At 35.8% G+C, this 19,409-nt stretch overlaps 1 protein-coding gene and 1 long non-coding RNA gene across 2 annotated transcripts; both read right to left on the bottom strand.

The window, feature by feature from the left end:
- Positions 1-1,725: 1,725 nt before the first annotated feature.
- On the bottom strand, positions 1,726-13,562 carry LOC127946164 (transferrin receptor protein 1). The gene is made up of 18 exons (XM_052542523.1): positions 13,395-13,562; positions 11,291-11,340; positions 10,933-11,155; positions 10,305-10,476; positions 10,038-10,175; positions 9,057-9,141; positions 8,836-8,964; positions 8,575-8,673; positions 7,456-7,595; positions 7,193-7,353; positions 6,997-7,113; positions 6,824-6,909; positions 6,664-6,727; positions 4,732-4,837; positions 4,543-4,633; positions 4,107-4,340; positions 3,841-3,990; positions 1,726-3,743 (listed from the first exon to the last, which is right to left on the bottom strand). Exons 2-18 carry the CDS (start codon positions 11,333-11,335, stop codon positions 3,501-3,503), a joined length of 2,283 nt encoding a protein of 760 aa, XP_052398483.1. The 5' UTR covers positions 11,336-11,340; positions 13,395-13,562; the 3' UTR covers positions 1,726-3,500.
- A 1,363-nt stretch (positions 13,563-14,925) lies between these two features.
- On the bottom strand, positions 14,926-17,390 carry LOC127946184 (uncharacterized). Its single transcript, XR_008151021.1, has 3 exons — positions 17,267-17,390; positions 15,998-16,042; positions 14,926-15,890 (listed from the first exon to the last, which is right to left on the bottom strand). It is a non-coding gene; the product is annotated as an uncharacterized LOC127946184 (long non-coding RNA).
- Positions 17,391-19,409: the final 2,019 nt, after the last annotated feature.

Genomic DNA, 19,409 nt, shown 5'->3' on the forward strand with positions numbered 1-19,409 from the left:
GAGGTCTTTAGAAAATGTCCGCTAAATACATGCTGATATCAGAGACCGTCCTCCTGCGGTCCAGTGTTTGACAGCGCCATGGCAGGCAAATATGAGCCAAATCAAGGCCACTTCTGACTGGTCAACCTCAAACTGCAAAACTGCGGAGATGAATGAACATAGAAGCAGTTGAGATATGATAACCTTGTTACAATGTGTCTTCGCAAACATTTGACATCACTTCAGAGGTTTACACATATGTATGTAGGAGGAAGATCACGAATCATATAAACATCATCCTTGAATCATCATGACTGCTTTCCTGCCCTAATTATACAAATACCCCCTCCCCCCATTTTATTATTATTATTTAATGTCTTTAGATTATAATTTTAATGGATTTTATTTCAGTTTTGTTTTAGTTGTAATTATTTTAGCACATTAAGTTAAACTAAATGGAAATAAGAAATGCTTTGGCAATTTTTGTGTAAGCTGTGACCACACCAGCTGAATTATATATTACTATACCTGAGATAAGGAGCTGGGGCTGTCACATGTGACCTGAATAATTAATAAATTACATAATTTATTGAACAATAGCGGTTTTTGCCATATTGTTGCTGGCTCGTGCTAAAGAACACAATACTATCTGGTATATACATGTAGGATACTGCTTTTATTATAATGTCGTTAAAAGAATATTAGCTTAAATATACCAGAAATATTAATCAGAACAGATCCAAAAGGAAATATAAAAACGTATTGCGTTTTCCACCTGGATTTCAGGGACCACAAGCGCGTTTCGAGTCCGCTCGGGCCCATGCTGTCTAGATAGGCATCGCGCTAGGTTTTGAGACACGGCCATTGTCTTCTTTATTTTCAGATACAGAATCGGACATAAATAACAGGCCAATTCAAACAAGCGTAAATAAACAATCTATATGTAGATAGTTGAGTTCAACCAAATGGGCATTAAGGGCCGGTGTTATCCATGATCCCAGGCTCTGGAGTGATGCAGTCATTAGGATGGTTAACGCGGTGCAGTGGTACCTGCATCGATTCCCGAACATTCAGTACCGCGTCCCGAGCTTACATTAATGCTGTTTTGAGTAAATGATATTTCAAACACAGTCACATTATTTACTTACCTCTTAAATTGTAATTTGAAACAGTATTAGCTACTCAGCCGTCGTAATCCTTCTTCAGCTTCAGTACACGGATTGATCTCGCTCTTAAAGCGACAGAAGCGTTTTACGCACACAAACGTGCGGAGGAGACAACGTTCTAAATTGGAATCTTGAATTGACCGTGGTTATTAAATTAATGTAAATAATATTAATAAAGTCTGAATCTAAACATGTACGTGTGAATTATAACATCATTTTGTCCACCGAATCTGCTCTTCATTGTGACTACAGCATTAGTGGTCGTAGTAGCCTATAGTGGAACATTTTAAGGTAATTTACTGTAACATCACTGATACCCACCGTATCATTTGTTACAGGCTTTAATAGTGAATACAATACACTTAGCAAATACACTTGTCCTTTCTATTGAGGACCACCAACTAATTATTTTCTAAAACTAATCCAATTACAAATACACTAGATTATACTGCACACCTTTTGGCACTATTAGAATTAAGATTTTAACTAGAGGTTTTCAGAAAATTACAGATCGGTTCCAAATCCCGTAAAGTGCCTTGTGAGGTAAGAAGATATTAGTAGTCTTACACAACAATAAACATTCTTTTTACGCCAGAGTTTATTACAGAACGAAGGTCAACAGATATTGGATAAAAACAACAGTTTTAACAATCAATAGCAATCAAAGGTTTTAACCACAAAACATCTGGACATATTTGAATGATCAATTGTCTGTGCTATTTATTTTGATTCATATGAATTTAGTAAACCAAACACTGCTTTTCTAGAAGCACTCATTCTTAAGTTGAGAATCATATAGGAATTTATTTAGCCATTACATTCTGCTTGAAACAGATAATTTGCCTTGTTTTAACAATCTGTGACGTTTACATTTATTTCATGCACAATTCTACATGCTATGAAAGACCAAACAAATTCCGTAACTTTCTGGTAAGTGCCACAATGAGAGAGAAAAAAAAAAAAGACTTGTATGTTGTCTTTTGCAGCCTAGCATGCAATACACTTGAAAAATCCCCCCACCAAAAACTTTGTCTAAAATGTGTACAAACATGAACCCATTATATATAATAAGCAGTAAGCTAAAGTCACACCATATCCTAATAATTATGGAATATGACCACATCCTCTTTTGTAACGCCCGCCTTATAGAAAAAAAGAACAGATACAGAAATAAGCAACCAAAAGTAAAACATAATATAGAAAAAAAAAATTAAAAGCACAAACAGGCCAGAAAAGTGAAATCTGAAACAAGAACTCATTGAAACATTGAAAGAAACTGACAATGAAAAACAAAACACGACTAGATGTCATGACTAGATGTAACAATCATCCTCAACAGTTACACAGATTACAGTTTTTAATAGTAACAAAGGAGGAAATAAGCCACACAAAAACAGGATAATGAAAAATAAATATTTACATAAACTATGGGAAACACTGTACCCGATAATTTGATCCACCCTACAGTGAAATATGAGGATCACTGTCCTCGATATATACACGTCGGTAGGCAAAAACTACCTACTAACACTCCACATTATGGAAGACACTGCTCCCGATAATGGATTTAGAATAGAAATATAAATGTTACATAGAAATGCTGTTGTCACAAATATGCTTGAGTACATGTATTTGATCAAAAGGGAAACTAGAATTGCCAATTTTTTACATTGTATCAGATCAAGAAGAACAAAAAAGATACTTTAATACAAGGATATCTGTAAAAAAAACATTATTCAAAATCTCAAATTTTGCCAATTTAGGGCGTTGCTTCAAAAATACAGAGGAACTGCTTCGTAATATTACAACAGGTGCTTTAGAGCTTACCGTACTTCCTCGAGCACCTGTAACAAGAGACATTTCTAATGCCAGCTGTTGGTAACATGTATTTCTTTTAGCAGATGCTGCTTTTAAGAACTGACAGTATAACAGTCACAATTATGGAAGTCACTGCTTCCGATAATACAAAAACAAAAAAAGTGTCTTTTATAGTGAACACTGTCACTGATAAATAAATAAGAAATAAATATATTATGGTCCTCGTTTGGTCACAGAGGCTGAGTTGGGGTTTTACACAAGGTGCGAAAGGAACTAAAACTCCCAAGTAGTGACCGAGGACAAGATTTACTCAGTACGTACATGTGCAAATTGATAATGGTGTCATGGATTAGAAAGGACAAATTTAACGTCACATGCACCTTAAAATAATTTCCAGAGCTAGTTACCATAGTTCGTAATATAATTAAAGATCGTATAATTCAGATATACTTCATAGGGACACAATTATACTTGTGTATCTAGAAACATTTTCAAGCAAAATCAATGACAAGTTGGTTGATGCAACAGTGATAAACACTAGATCTCGTTGTCCAAGGACCAGATATCTCCAGCCAGGTCATTGGCACAGCCCTGGATGGTCCAGGTGAGTAGAGCGAACTTGTTTAAGACCTGGTCTATGTCGAAGCTTGTCTTCATTTCATATACATCACCAAAGTACTTTTCCAGGTCTGTGGTGGTTTGCCACCCATTACCAAAGAAAATGTGGCGGAACGGGACATCTCTCATAGAAACGTAAGGAGAGAGAAAATTTTTCTCCACCTTAAAAGATGAAGAAAACAAAAACATGAGAACTTGGCCAATATGCATTGAGCAAAGATACAAGACGAGCCTAGAAAGACCAAGAGAATAACTTCACCTTCATTATGCGGTTATTGATGATGCGACACATCTCCATATCATTCAGGTCGGTATTCCGTATGTCAGTATTAAGGGAGGATGCGGCTTGACTGTAGGAGCTTTTTGCAGCATTCAGCCACTTCGTTGACAAAGACTCAGTTTTACTAACCTGTGAAAAGAACATTGAGAGACAATGAAGTTAGGTTAGTTTATTTTAGTTCAAGAGTTTCAACTGTATTTTTTTATTTATTGCAAAGACATAATTCATAAGACAAAAAGCATTACGTTGTTCTTTTTGAGGACATCAACGCGCTGGATGATGGCGCTCACATGGTCTGTGATGACATCAGAATACTTGCTAACATCTAGTTTGAGGATGTGGTCATGGACGAGCCGGAGGGCCATTTGCCCAGCAACCTGAGCAGCAAGCACTGACAACTCAACCACTTTCTTATTGGTGATGCTGTCTAAGTGAGTTTTATCATCCAGATTTGTTCCAAAAAACTCTTTAGCAGAGGCCTAGTGGAAGAACATCATTAAATGAGCATGCAAACATTTGGATGACTCTGTATAAGACACTTATGAACAAAGCAACATTTTGAGCTGTCAGACTCATAAAGCCCTTGAGCTTGAATTATAATGAAATGGCTTGTGGAGTATGCGCCATGATTATAAGAATTATTATTATTTTATTAAACTGACAGGCAGATGAAACACTTACTGGAGGAGAGACAAAACTAAAAGACACGGATGGGATTCCAGACATGGCCAGAAAAGGATATGCGCCATCATCCATCTGCATGGTTTTCAGACTGAGCACGAAAACAGATTCATGTATATCATATTACCACAGAAACAATCATGATTATACAGATATTTCCATCATTAAAACAAATCAAAGCAGACTTACTCAAATTCCTGTAGAAGGCCTGAACTTGAACTATTGACCTTTAGCACGGTCTTCTTCAGAAGGGTGTGCAACAAAGGACTAGCAGAAGCTCTAAAGTGACCTGCACCTGTAGATTAAAGAGAAATGCATAAGATTTTTAAAGAATAGGGAGAAAAGCAGGAAACAGGAGTGGAAATGGAATGAGTGGAAACTCGAACCACTACATGCGCACCACCAAATTTCATAGGTACACAGGCACTAATATGTACTTTTGTTAATGCAAACATAACAGATTTAAATTTAATTTTAAAATGAAGGATGAAGTGATAAAAGTGCCATGTATCTCTTCAAACATGATGTGTTTTTACAGCAAAGTCAAAATCTTGGAATTACCATTTGATATGGAAGGGTTTAATGAACAAATACATGCAAATCTGAACAGGCACAACATCGATAATTTATATGCATTTAGGTAACACTTTACAATAAGGATCATTAGAAGACAACTTAAATAACATGAACTAAGAATGAACAGTTCTTCTACAGCATTTATTAATCTTAGTTAATGTTAATTTGAACTTTTACTAATGCATAATACATTTTCAATAAATCAATGTTATTGCGAATATTAATGTACGGGTTGCCGTACGACTTCCATGTAATGCAACCCATGGTATATGTACAGTAGATAGAAATCACTGAATGTAATGTCATTAAAATATAATGGTTTAAGTAAGATCTTTATTATATTATTTTGCATTCTTGTCAATAGATCTTTGTAAATATTACACAATGCACCTTCAATGCACTGTGAACAAACATGAACTAAAAATTAACAACTGTATTTAAATTAACTAACATTAACAAAGATTAATAAATACTGTAATTTGTTTTTCATTGTTTGTTCATGTTAGTTAATACATTAACTAATATGAACTTATTGTAAAGAGTTACCTGCGTTTATTTATCTATTAGTCATAATGGGCCAGACCTAAGAAATATATGGGCCAATTTTCACAAAATTGGGCACACATACTTGTTTTCACACATTGTATGACTATTTGCATTTTAATAATGATTGGAAATTCAGATGTGAAGTTATTAAAAGGGGGGTGAAATGCTATTTCATGCATAGACAATCACTCATCAGAGCGAGAGCGAAATGTCACAAAAGAAGTGTGTTTTTGGTTGCCAGGGCAAGACAACCCTGCACAGATTACAAAAAAAAAAAAAAAAAAACAGCATTAAGGGACCAGTGGATGGAGTTTATTTTTACAGAGCATCAACGGAGTTGTGCAAGTGTTTTTGTTTGTTCCCTGCATTTCGAAGATGCTTGTTTTACAAACAAGGCCTGACTATTAGCCATGGTTTGTTTTGGATGATGGTTTTTTCCTCAGGGTAATGTCACAGCTTCCAGACGCTGACAACGCAAAAGCCTACTGGCGCTCGTGATTCTTTAGCTCCGCCCACACGTCATACCTCCAGTCGGTCGTGTTTTTCCGGGAAAAAAATGGTACAGACTATCTTTCTCTTATGAAAATAATAAAACTAAAGACTTTTTGGAGTTATGAAGGATGCAGTACTACTCTATAGGTACTCAAGATTAACAGGATGTTGAGTGAAAACGAGCATTTCACCCCCCCTTTAACCAGTAAAATATGACTGCCTAGTTCAATCATATGGTTATGGATTTTCAGTTGTAACATCCCATATACAAGAGGTGCAAGATGTGCTGAATATAATTTTATGCCAGACAAAGAAGAGGAAGAGGAGGAGGAGGAAAAGTCTTAGCTAAGAATAAGAGATACTATTTAGTACCTTAACACATTATTAATTTATCGTGACATCCCTTGTAAATATACAAGTCATTTTTTTGTCATTTACAAAACAAATTGTAAATGGATGAGCAAAAGTTTATAATAAATATTTGTCACTTGAACACAGTAAACTTACCAGTAACAACACCATCTAAACTGATGTAAGTAAAGGCTTTTCTGTCCAGTGATGCCCAGTATCCCTAAATAGCAAAAGACAGCACATTACAAAACTTGCATTTCAATTCAAACCATGTGTAATTATTCAAGCCAAGCACAGATGACATCAGCACACAAACCTCAAGCCATTCAGTAACTCCGACGTTACCAAAATCCCCTGCAGTCCAGCTGGCAAACACAATGCTTCTTTTGGGTCTGAAACCCTCTATGATGATGAGGATGAGGAGTGAGTGTATGCCACAAAAATACACCCTCAGACTCTATTTGAAAACACAGGTGCGTAAAGACATACCTTTCTTCAACTCAGTGAAAACCTTCGCAAGCTCCAGCAGAAGAGTAGTGCCAACTGTAGACTTGGCATATCCCAAGCTCAAGGAGTCCCTTTGCGCTCCAATCACAACATAACGATCTGCCGGATTCACACCACCACAGTTAGATTACAGACATTTTGTTCTATAAATGGATTTGAGCAAAAAGCACAAACTCACCAGGGTCCACGTATCCTTTGATGACTCCAAACACATTATGGATCTTAGTGTGGGCAAGATTATTATTGACTTCTACGGTTATGTGGTCATTCTCGCTTCCCAACTTGTATGTGGGGAGCTGACCCTTAAAACTAATTGGGGCATCATCTCCTCCCATATTTCTGTGAGAAATTTGAGAATACCAATTAAGCTTTCTGTTTTTCAAAACAGTATTTTTATTTTATTTTTTTAATTATCAAGGTAAACCAAAACCTATAACATACTTAAAGATTTCACGTGCTTTGTTAGCAGTGATGGTTTGGGCGAGTATTCCAGGAAGACCAGAGGACTTGACAGGAGGAAACTGTGTGTGATTAAAAGATGGGAATCCTGGGGTGTAAGGATCACCTGATCCAAGGTGGACCTGTAATTAAGGACCGGAATATGTAAATGAATGTGCTTGCTTTATTTTTTACTGTCACAGGTAATGATTTTTAATGAATCATATGAGTAGGGATGTAACGATGCACCAAAAGCTGGTTCAAATACCATGCAAATATGGGAGTTTATATGAATGTGTCTCTAAAGGGGAACTGACTGTATTTAGAAAAGTTTAAGATTATATTTTCTTTTCATCTCGTATAATGCATATTAAAGTACTGTTTATTAAATCACTGTGTATAGTGGTAACCAAGGAAACACAATATTGCTGCTGTTCCATAAGCGCCACCTGCTGGCAGAGAATGATTTTGCTTTTTGATTTAGCACATCTGCTTTTTTTTCTTCGTGCAGATGTTTTACTTAGCATAATTTCACAAAACTAGTCAGCTCATCCTTTTTTTTTTTGCATCAAATGTAAAAATTTAACTAAAATCGAACTCAAATGCTTCCAAGCATCTTTGTTTCGATTGTGATTAATATACAGTGATTTTAGTTGGAAAGAGCACAGGCAAAGCTTTAGATCGTTTATAATTTTATTTTTAATATTTATTTATTCGAGGTGTTTTAAAAATTGTCATTTAGTTTTGTTTTTTGATATTTCAGTTAAACAAATGTGCAGCATTTTGTTAAAGCAATAATAAAAGGACACACTTTCATTTATAATTTGTCTTAATTCTCTTTTTTTTTGAGAAAATCACATCATGAAATCAGTATCAGGGATCGTATCGCATTGTGAGTTGAGTGAACCGTTACAGCCCTACACAGGAGTCAACATTAAAACCCTTTTCTTTCTAATTTAGAAATTGTCTTTGCCTTCATCATAAAAAAGTATATATATACATAAAATAAAATATTTAAATTACAAAATTATTTAAACAAATACATTTCAATTTAATTATCAATAAAAAACAATCATCAAACTCAACTCAAACATATGAATATTATTCTTTGGCATAACTTACATGACCATAGAGATCAATATCCTCAGACATTATTTCATAGTCAGCTGGGTCTGGGTAGATCAGAGCTGCTATGGCACCCATTTTAGCTGCATTCATAACCTACAATGGTGACAAACATAATTTGATCAGCACTAGCAAAAAGTACCAGACTGTTACTATTAATAAAATTGGACACAAATGGTCATGAGTGTCTAAGAAAAAAAAAATACTGTATATAGTCAGAAGGAAGATTAACTTTTTTATCCATTACTCATAAATCACCTTCTGTGCCATGCTGATGTTTCCAGCTCTCATCAGTACAACAGATCCATTTAGACTCAGTCTGTATGTTTCATTCTGCACAGTCTCAAAGTCAGAAAGCTGACCATAGTTGGCGTACACCAGTTTGCCCTGTAAAAATAATTACAAAGTAGGCTGACTAACAAAAGAAAAAGAAAAGACAGAAATACAAGTGTTTCCAGCAGGGAAAGCGGAAGGCTCACCTCTTTACGTCCCGTTTCACTGTAAGCCAAGAACCCATTTGGACGGATACTCACTGACCCAAATTCCACTTTGTTGGGTTTGGACCTGTTAGAGTTAAATACAGTCCAAATTACAAATAACATATCCAAAGAAAGAGTAAAAACCATGATTGTATTTGCAAAGGTGTTCAATGTGGTTTTTAGCATGTTGTCGTGTGGGGTTTAGGGTCTTCAGAGAGGTTTTAGCGTGCAATGTATTTGTTAACGTACCCATGTTTTATTGTGTTCAGAGAGGGTTTAGGCATATTTTGCATTCGCTAGTGTATCACTATGCAGCTTTTATTGGTGTTCAGAGTGGTTTTTAGCTCTGTTATGCACTTGTTAATAAGCTGTATTAAACCCAAAGTATAATTCACTTGTACGTGTGAGGCGAATTTCATCATTAGAATAGTATGCGCACCACAAGATATTTGTCACCACGCGTACTTTGTATGTGCAGGTCTCACATGCACATTTAATTCGTTTTTGCACTAATCCATTGTTCTAAAAGGTGGAATCAATGGCCTGGGCCATTGTTTAACAGTAGAAAACTAAAGTAGAGGCAGAACAACAACAAAAACAAAACTGTGGAGACACGAAAAAATTTATTTATAACTTTAGTTTAAAAGAGTACAAAGACATTTTTATAGGTTATAATGTCTGGAGAAAAATAGAGCAGATTTTGGACTTTGAAAGGTTGCGTGTGTACACATAAAAAATTCTGAAGTATACTTTGGGCTTTAGATTTTTACTGTGTTCAGAGATGTTTTTAGTGTGTTATGTGCAAATTAGTGTTACTACTTGTTTTTTTTATTGTATTCAGTGTGGTTTTAGTGTGTTATATGAATTTTAGAATGTTGCTATGCCAGCACTAAGGTGTTCGGAGCTGTTTGAGACTTCTGCTATGCCGTTACAAAGGTGTTTTGAGAGGTTTTATTTTGCTGTAATGTAGCTGATACTGACTTGTCAGGATACTGTAGCTTCACAAAGTGTTCATCAACCCAGGGGTCCATTTTCTGTTCCGTGAAAAAATTATGGATCTTATCAGCTAACTTGTTATCTGCAAATGATCCTGCTCTACGGTCACTCTGGGATAACTCGCTTGATGGAAGAGGAAGAGAAAATCAGAGAAGTTCAATAACAGATGTGTGTACTTTAAGTTAAGCAATCACAATTGTTTTAATGTTTAAAACGCACAATGAGCAATAATATTAGATCATTTACAGTTACCTTAATCTATCTTCAATGTCTTTAGAGGACAGTTTATCATTCAGAAGTTTAACAAGGTCACTCCAATCCAAAGAAGGTGGATAATTTGGCAGAACTTCTTGAATAGGTGGAACTCTCGAAGGGCAGGGAGCTGACTCAGACTCATGGTGTGCAGAGAATCCGACGAGTAAACCTGAGACATGGAAAATGTAAAAGGAAAACTATGAGTGTCGTTTCTCACATGAGCAGTAGAAATGGCTCATTGAAAAACCTGATTTTGTTTGATCACTCACAGGGGTCAAACATTTTTTTTTTTTTTTTTACTGACCATTGTCCCTGGCAACCAATTTAATATCTCTTCTACATAAATTTTTTTTATAAAATTCTACTCGTATCTATATTCTAATTTGTGTTTCTTTATATTTACATGGCACTATGAATTCCACAATGAGGACAGAATGGATCCTTTTCAGTAATGAATTCAATCAAACTGTCACATGCAAAAAAAGCTATTTAAATATGAAAGTACAGAATTTGGGAATAAATAAAACTGATTTCATAGGGTCCATTATTACATAATAATGACTGCATGATATTCATTCACCTAGAGTAAAAAACTGAATAAACCGCAATCAAAAAAATACCTCACCTACAATAAAGATGACCAGCACTCCACCCACCCAAACCAGAATCCTCCTCCTGTTCCATGGCCTAGAATGACTGGTTCTTGTGTACGTGTCATTTTGCATGGGTCCTAGTTCTGTTCCATCCATTTCCTCCTCACCATCTGCAGAAATCTTGACCTCCACGCGGCTGCTCTCTCCATCAGGATTCTGAGATCGATTGAACTGGGTATACGAGCTACTGTTTACCTATTAACAGAGGGGGGAAAAAGTAGGCTCCAAGTTCCAGAGAAATATATACAGTATATATTTAAAGTTTTAAGTATTGTACTTAAAATATCAAAGATGTTTTAAGACAACAAGTTTGTCAAAAACAGAACTTACTATTTTTGAAAACTTCATTCTGGCCTGATTAATTGTTCCTGCCATGGAATCTGAAATGGAAGAGATATTAAATATCTTTAGCAACACACAGTTTATCACAAGAACCTGCTTGGACGAAGTGCTCTTTTTGAAGCCTCTGAATTCATAAACACAGCCCTCCTTGTTCAAAGTCCAAAAATGTTTTTATCCACTGAAAAAAAGTAGTAGACTTTTGATTCGTTGATCTCCGCCCAAAACCCCCGCCCTCTATAGTGGCTCCACTGGTAGTTAGCAGTGGATAAAAATCAATATGGAGATTATATTATGTTGATAATGTGATGTGCACCACAAACATTCACTAATCTAGTGACCCATTAAATGATTTACACTAAACAAAGGAAGCTATAGCAAAAAATACCAAACTGAAAAAAAATACTATGTTTTGAAAATATAAGTAATCAAAACTGTTCATCAAAACAGTTGTGTTGCTGGACATATTTCCCCATAGTGACATTTTGAGGTATATTATATCGTTTCCTTATTCTACATTCCTATGAATAAACTTATGTTTGATTAAAAAAAAAAAAAGTGTGTTGCATAATTTAAGGAAATGTTTGTGTGCACGCTTAGAGGAACTTCCGTCTGATTCACCCAACAGAACAATTGGCGGCTTTTTTTCTAGTCTTGCAACAGTACAATGGCATGCACTGTCACTTGAAAATTTATCAGCTAAGACTTGAAAAAATAACACCAAAGGTCTAATGATTGAGTAAGATGAGATTAATGAAAAGCTACACGACATTTGTCTTATTTTCAATTGTGTCGTTGATGACACCCAATCTAGCCGAAAGAATACAAGGTTCCTGAACACAAACCAGCTTTTCTCATGTTTCAACACAAAACAATCTTGAACAGGAAACCAGATACACACATACACGTTTGAAATTGCAATCTTCTCATTGCAAAAATGTCAGCCCCGATTCATTTATTCTGCAAGCGAAGGGATATTATAACAGGGCGGATACTGAGGTAAAGAAAAAAGTACTTTGTTAGATATGTGATATCAATATTTCGGCCCCAATTAATTGAATCACCTTATTGTTGAGCTCTGCAAGCATAAATGCAGTTCAAGTTTGAATAAACATGGATGAAGATCTGTTCTCTCAGGACTTGGTCAAATACCCAGAGAGCACTGTGAATGATGAAAACCATGTGCTTGTCACAACCAGCATTATATACTAATATTGAAGCTGTTCCATAATCATCTCCATTGTAAATCAGGTTACAAACCAATCCTTTCAGAGCACTAAGAAATAACAAAATTACTAAATAACGATTTAAATGTTATTCTCATTTCCCGAACACATGGTTACAAGGAAGTTACATTTTACAGCAAGGACGAATACCAACATAATTATTTTTTTATTTGTTATCTGTAAAGTAGTTAATACGTTAATATATAAATAGAAAGCAAAAATATGTATTCCGCACTCTTTGGAGAACACTTGAAGGTCAAATTAAGCATTTCCTGTTCACATGCACGTGGTGCAGAAATATAATTCGTCCATTATTATTGACTTTCTCATTTTATAGATTATTAATTAATAGAAAACAAGCCTTAGCACAAAAAAACTATATTCAGATCATACCATTCATAGGCAGACCTTCATATTACATAAAATACCAAAGTATATGAATTTGCTCCAAATCGGTAAAAAGTTATCTGCAAGGTGACGGTCTATGGGAAACCTTGATCCTGGAGGACTGGTATTCCAGCAAAGTTTAGCTCCAACCCTAATCAAACACACCTGAACCAGCTAATCAAGGTCTTCAGGATGCGGTTAGGCAACGCATTTTTTCCCGGGGTTTTTCAGGGTTGAAGCTAAACTGCAGGAGAGTGGCCCTCCAGGACCAAAGCCCCCAATCCCTGGTCTACAGTACGGATCTTTCTAGATTTAACCACATTAGTAATGTGCATTTAAACTTATTTATAAACCCAAAGCATGGCATGAAGTTCATTTATAGCGCGTGACATTGTCATCGAGCTGTCAACTGCAGGCCTTCCTGCTAATTTATAAAAAATAAAAAAAAAACACAACGGCGTACTGAAACACAAAGTACTTACTTTGAAATGTCAAAACTGTTCCTTTAAATGATCTCGTGTGCGTCTAGTTGTCAGAACCTGAAATCGAATTTTGTGTCTTTAATGTGTTCAACATGCGCTCGCTAGCTGCTGCAAGCACCCCGGTAAAAGTTAACGCCGCACTAGTGTTGCCAGATTGTAATAAACGAACCTCGCAAAACCCCGCCCACTCCAACAAAAACCGCCCAAAACTTTAACTGTCAAAATAATGTGATAGAATATGTCAGTCAAGGTTGTTAAGAACCATTTTAACTCCGTAAAACAAAATAATGACGACAAACTAATTAATAACGTTAGATAAATTTCCCATTGATCAAATCAGGGCAATTATAATAAAGAGAACTACCAAATATGGTTAAAATATGCAAGAAGTCATCGTCAAAACGTCAATCAAATAATATTTAAATATATTAAAATATTTTTTTCGATACCCTCGAAAAAACAAAAGCATAATTTTCAGTGTCAACAGTCAGAATTTAAATCCAAAAAAAGTATATAAGTGAAAGGAAAAAAGCAACGTAACTATGTATTTCACACTTGATGTTGATGCAAACATTAGACAATCGATATTGTGTCATCATTCATAGATAATTCCACAATGCTGTCATTTTGGAGTTGCAGTGTAGAGCCTTCGTGTCATCTCTCCCACAACAGGTGTAGGCTAATTAACGTTTTGAGAGGCATCATGATCGCTCATACAGTTCATACATTTAAAATTATCGCGCTAAATCCCGTCAATCATGAAGCCCCACGTCTGTCTGCAGATCCCTAGCGATTGCCTAAAAGTACGACCCCGACGTCCACATCAGCATCAGCGCCTTCACACTGCAGTGTGGTTGTGTTTATAACGTGATGACTGTGTGGATGCAGTATATGCACACTTGGGGTTGTTTTTAGCCAGTTAGCCTATACAATTTACATGTGTGAAAACCGCCAAACTGACCTAAACCAGCCCAAATTCTGTCCACCGCCCAAGCCTATTTGTACCCGCATAATCAAATTCAAAACCGCCCAATCCCAAGAGGGTCTGGCTGCAGACATATGGGCGAGTGGAGCTCCACTCAAGAGCGGAAATACGTCACCTCCACTAGGGACGCCGCCGCCATGTTGGACCGGGCCACACTTTCCGTAGAATTACGTCGCCTCCACTAATGACGCGGCCGCCATGTTGGTCCGGGTAACACTTTACGTAGAATTACGTCGCCTCCATGGGGGCGAGTGGAGCTCCATTTAAGAGGGAAAATAACTTTTACCTAGTAGAAAAAAAATATATATATATATATATACTAATCTTTTACGGTTTATGACAAGACAGCATTTTTTTTACCCCCCCCCCCCCCAGCAATTTGCACTACAGACATCAATTTGTTCATGTTTGTTTTACCAGTGTACAACTGCCAATGTAACATTCCATACATTTTAGAAAGTTAACCTTATGTTTTTAATATTTAGCAGTGACAAATAAATGAAATATTAAATAAATTATTTAAATAATACCTCAACCAGAATTATGTGTGTTGAATTTTGTATTTTAATCAAAATAACAACATATACAAAATAACCACAGTAAAATAATGAAGAATAACTTCCACAATTTAGAAGTTTTAATGGTTTTTGAGTAATAATAATAATTAACACATCTTACACTACATTGAAAACACATGAACTGCAAGTGACCATAATTGTTACTTTAATAACACAATGTGTTCACATGCACGCACACTTTACTCTTCAAGACCTCCATTGTCTGTGAAGCAATCCCAGCTACAGTAGCCAGGGTGGTCATCTGAGGAGTAAAACCCCAAAAGCACTCCCTGTTGCCCATTTTCCTGGTGACCAGCCCCACAGTCTTTGTGAAGCTGGCTGCACTGTAGGCGACTGCACCTAGAGATTATGTACGGCTTTCTGTACTTTAGATAGTGTCTCTTTAAATTTCTTCACTGCACCGGTTCAGTATCAACAAAAAAAAGGGTAATGTTAAGGAAATGGAAGAGAGTGAGATTACTTAGTCTAATTATTATAGCCACAAAACAAGAGGGTCAACCACACTTACTGAAGTCACCATCAAGCCAGCTGAAGTGTGCCTCCTGTTAAATATGCTCCTGACTGACAGTGTAATTAAATCTCTGGCATGAACAATTACGTCAGATGGGTCAAGTTTAATTACAATATTGACATTTAATTATCATTAATGTTAAAGCAATTTACTTGTTGCTAAAGGTGCCTGGTCCACCACAGTTGAGCTTTGTTGTTCTGATGCATCTGATTGCTGGGCTGGGGACACAAAGAAGACATGAGCACAGCAAAACTGGAACAATACTATGTCTGTGTGCTGACGTTAGGTAAATTCAACACAGAATAGTACTGCATCATTCTCCTACGACAGTCCCAAAGCAGACAAGGTGATGGTGCTCAGAAGTTCCAGTCTCTATTTGTGGAGGTGTTATGAGGATGGATAACACTTGATATACATTTGATCTGAAACAAAAAAATAAAACAATAGAATAACAGAACAACAAAATAGAAAAAATAAATATGTTAATGTCACATGTAAAAAGACCTTGACTTCTAAGGTGGCAACATACATTTAAAATGTAAAGAGTGCTGCATCTTCCATGCCAATCCTATCCCTGGAGGTGAATGAAAAATTAAATATGAAAACAACCACCTCATATGACCTTTTTAAAATTATACAACAAATGCTAAAGGAATACACATACAAAACGATCGTGTCCTTTCATTATCCACTACGTTATTTTACCACAAGCCACCAAAAACTAAGTTACACCTATGCTATCCATCATGTACTGAAGGTAAAAATGTAAAGAGCAAAAAATTAACAAATAAGTTTATCAGAAATGTATTATCCAAACTGTACTTCCCCAGTCAACTGAAAAGAAAGTATGTTCTTCAAGAATTTATTGAAGAAGAGGCAAAGAAAATAAGGAAGCTTTATTTTACTTATCCAGTTCTTCCTAAAGCCAAAGAAGTAACATTTAAAATTCTAAAGGACATTTATCCATCTAATCACTTCCTACAAGAAAGATTTAATTGGGAGAACAATTCATGCGGGTTCTGTGAGAAAGATATTGAAACTGTTGATCATATGTTTTTGAAATGTGAATCTGTACAGACTTTTTGGCTGGAATTTCAAAACTGGCTTCATTTCAAACAGATATCAATACACCCTTTGACTGTGATCTCAGTTAAGGTTGGAGTATTGTTGAAGGAAAAGATCCTAGACTTTTTGATAAATAACTTAATTGCTTTGTGCAAATACTAGATTCATAGATAAGTAGATAAGTAAGATAAGTATGTTTTTAAAGGTTAAACCTCACTTCAGCGGATAGAAGAATGAACTAAAGATATTTGCAAAGTCTCTTCATTACAGGATTGACAGGAATGCCCAGAAACTCTTGTATGCTTTGAACTTGTTTTTGTTGTTAGAATAAGACCCTAAGACATCTTTCTTTTTCTTTCCGTTATTTATTCTGTTTTATCTTATGGTGTGATTATTGTTATTTGTTATTTTTTCCATCTTTTTTCTTTCTATTTGGCTGTATCGACACTAATAATATGTGTTCAGTTGTTGAAATGTGGGGTAAAGGTTTGTAATTGAACTTGATAACTTAATAAAAAAACACATTGGACAGAAACATTGATCTATAAATTACTATATGTGGTGATATATGATCAGTGGCCAGACATCAACATTGCTCGCGATATAAATCTATAAATCCATAGTGTTTAGTATTCTTATGTTACTAATTTCACGTAAGCCCTGTGCGTTTTTCTTACACTGCGCGTTACAACAGCGTCAGTTCACCATTTTAGCGATGCAGAGATAAAATTACCTGAGTTTAAGTTTGAAGTACTCCCGGCGACGCCATCTTGATGTTTTCAAGTGGAGGTGACGTATTTCCGGTTTGAGAGTGGAGCTCCACTCGCCCATGGTCTGCAGCCAGACCCTTCTCCCCAATCTGGCAACACCTGTCCGCAAGACACACAATGTTCACGCAATGCGCACGTAATTTAACGTCACTTCCTGACTTCCTGATTTATTGAGGGGGTTGTTGTTGTAGGCATAGATATATAAATAGCTAGACGCCTCATTGGACGCGTTGACGTATTGGAGCAACGGCTCAGAGTGGCAAATGAGGCATCTAGTTATTTATAAGTCTATGGTTGTAGGTTTGTATATAAAGCGGTGAGATGTAGGCGACACTTTAAAATTGTTTTACAGATGTAAAGTAACTCTATCACTGGGACATGTGCAATACCCATATGTCAATAAGCCTTGACATATGTTATTAACATAATTGTTGAAATGAATTTATTTTTAAATCAATGTGGTTATCTCTTGAAAATGTGCAGGGAAAGAATTATATCAGACAAAATTATGTTTTTGGTTTTATGTAGACATGCACCTGAACTAATGGAATACATACACAAAACGAAAGAAATGCATAGTTGATATATAAAGTTAGAAAGTATTGCTAATTTCAGAAAAGAAAATGAGGTTTTTATTTATGGACCAAAAACCTTTGCATGTAATAACCTACATATAATAACAAAGTCCATTTAAGGCAAGTCATGTCACTTGGATCTTTGAAACCACTCTCGAGTATGCACGTGCACCCTTTGAATTGGGAAACATCAAACTCTCCAAAACTGTTCGCTGAGCTTACGATTACATTTATTATTTGAAACCACCAATGAAATCTGACAGGAACTGTCTCATAAATGTTTTTTTTTTTCTTTTGCTCAAATAAAGTTACAAAACACTGACTGTTTCTATTTGAACCTTATTGTAAAGTGTTACCTACTATTGATAGTCATCTTATCCTCTCATTGTGTCTCAATATTGAGACATTTTGTTTGTTTGTATGTTTGTTTTATCATGGTTCTATTTCTCTCTCTATATATTTCTGTTGTTGTTGTTTAGAAGATTTATAAAAACAAATCTGCTCTGTTTTAATGTCAGCTGCAGTGATGTGATGACTTATACTGATTATCGATTGGCTCTTTTATTCAGAAGGCGGGCTTCCTTCAACAGAGCTGCCATATTGACTGTTGCATTTTTGCCCATTCAAAACTACGAGTAACACATGTTGGGTATTCTTTAATATATGTCCCAAATCACGTACTTATGCACCATTCTGTGACGATTTGTAGTATAAAAAGTTTGAGCAGTGTGTTCACACTCAAAATTCCAAAAAGAAAAAAAAGTGTACTTTACACACCTGGATGTTGGACACTTCATGCACTCAACTTTTGCAGCTTAAATTACATAGAGAAGGGGGAGGGGCTATCAGACTCTGATTATGAATGACAATATAACCTTATATAATTCATACACTGCTTGGTTGAGTATACATAGTGCAGTAGTACTTTGTGTATAGTGTATAGTGCATCATTTGGGATACAGCTAGACTGTCTAAAACTTGATTGCTGCTCTGTCAATTCTTTGTCATCAGTTAGGAATCTGGGTGTGCTATTTGATAACAATGCTTCCTTTGAAACCCATGTTTCTAGCATTTGTAAAACCACATTTTTTCCAGCAATTATGACCTATGCTCTCAATGTCAAATGCGGTTAATTCATGCGTTCATGACCTTGAGGTTAGATTATTGTAACGCTTTACTGAGTGGTTGCTCTGCGTGCTTAATAAACCAGATTGGTCCATATGCAGAGTTCTTACTAGAACCAGTAAGTACTGTATGACCATATTAGTTCTGTCATCACTGCACTGGCTCCTTATTGAACATCGAATACATTTTTAAAATCTTGCTTATTACTTATAAAGCCCTGAACGGTTTAGTTCCTCAGTACTTGAGTGAGTTCTTATCACATTATAGTCCTTTACATCCTCTGCAATCTCAAAACTCTGACCATTGATAATCCCATTTCAAATCAACTGCAGGTGGCAGATTTTTTACTTATTTTGCACTATTTTTTACTCTGGAACAATCTACCTAGTATTGTTCAGTAGGCAGA

This window comes from Carassius gibelio, chromosome A24, assembly GCF_023724105.1.
Source record: "Carassius gibelio isolate Cgi1373 ecotype wild population from Czech Republic chromosome A24, carGib1.2-hapl.c, whole genome shotgun sequence".
NCBI lineage: Eukaryota > Metazoa > Chordata > Actinopteri > Cypriniformes > Cyprinidae > Carassius > Carassius gibelio.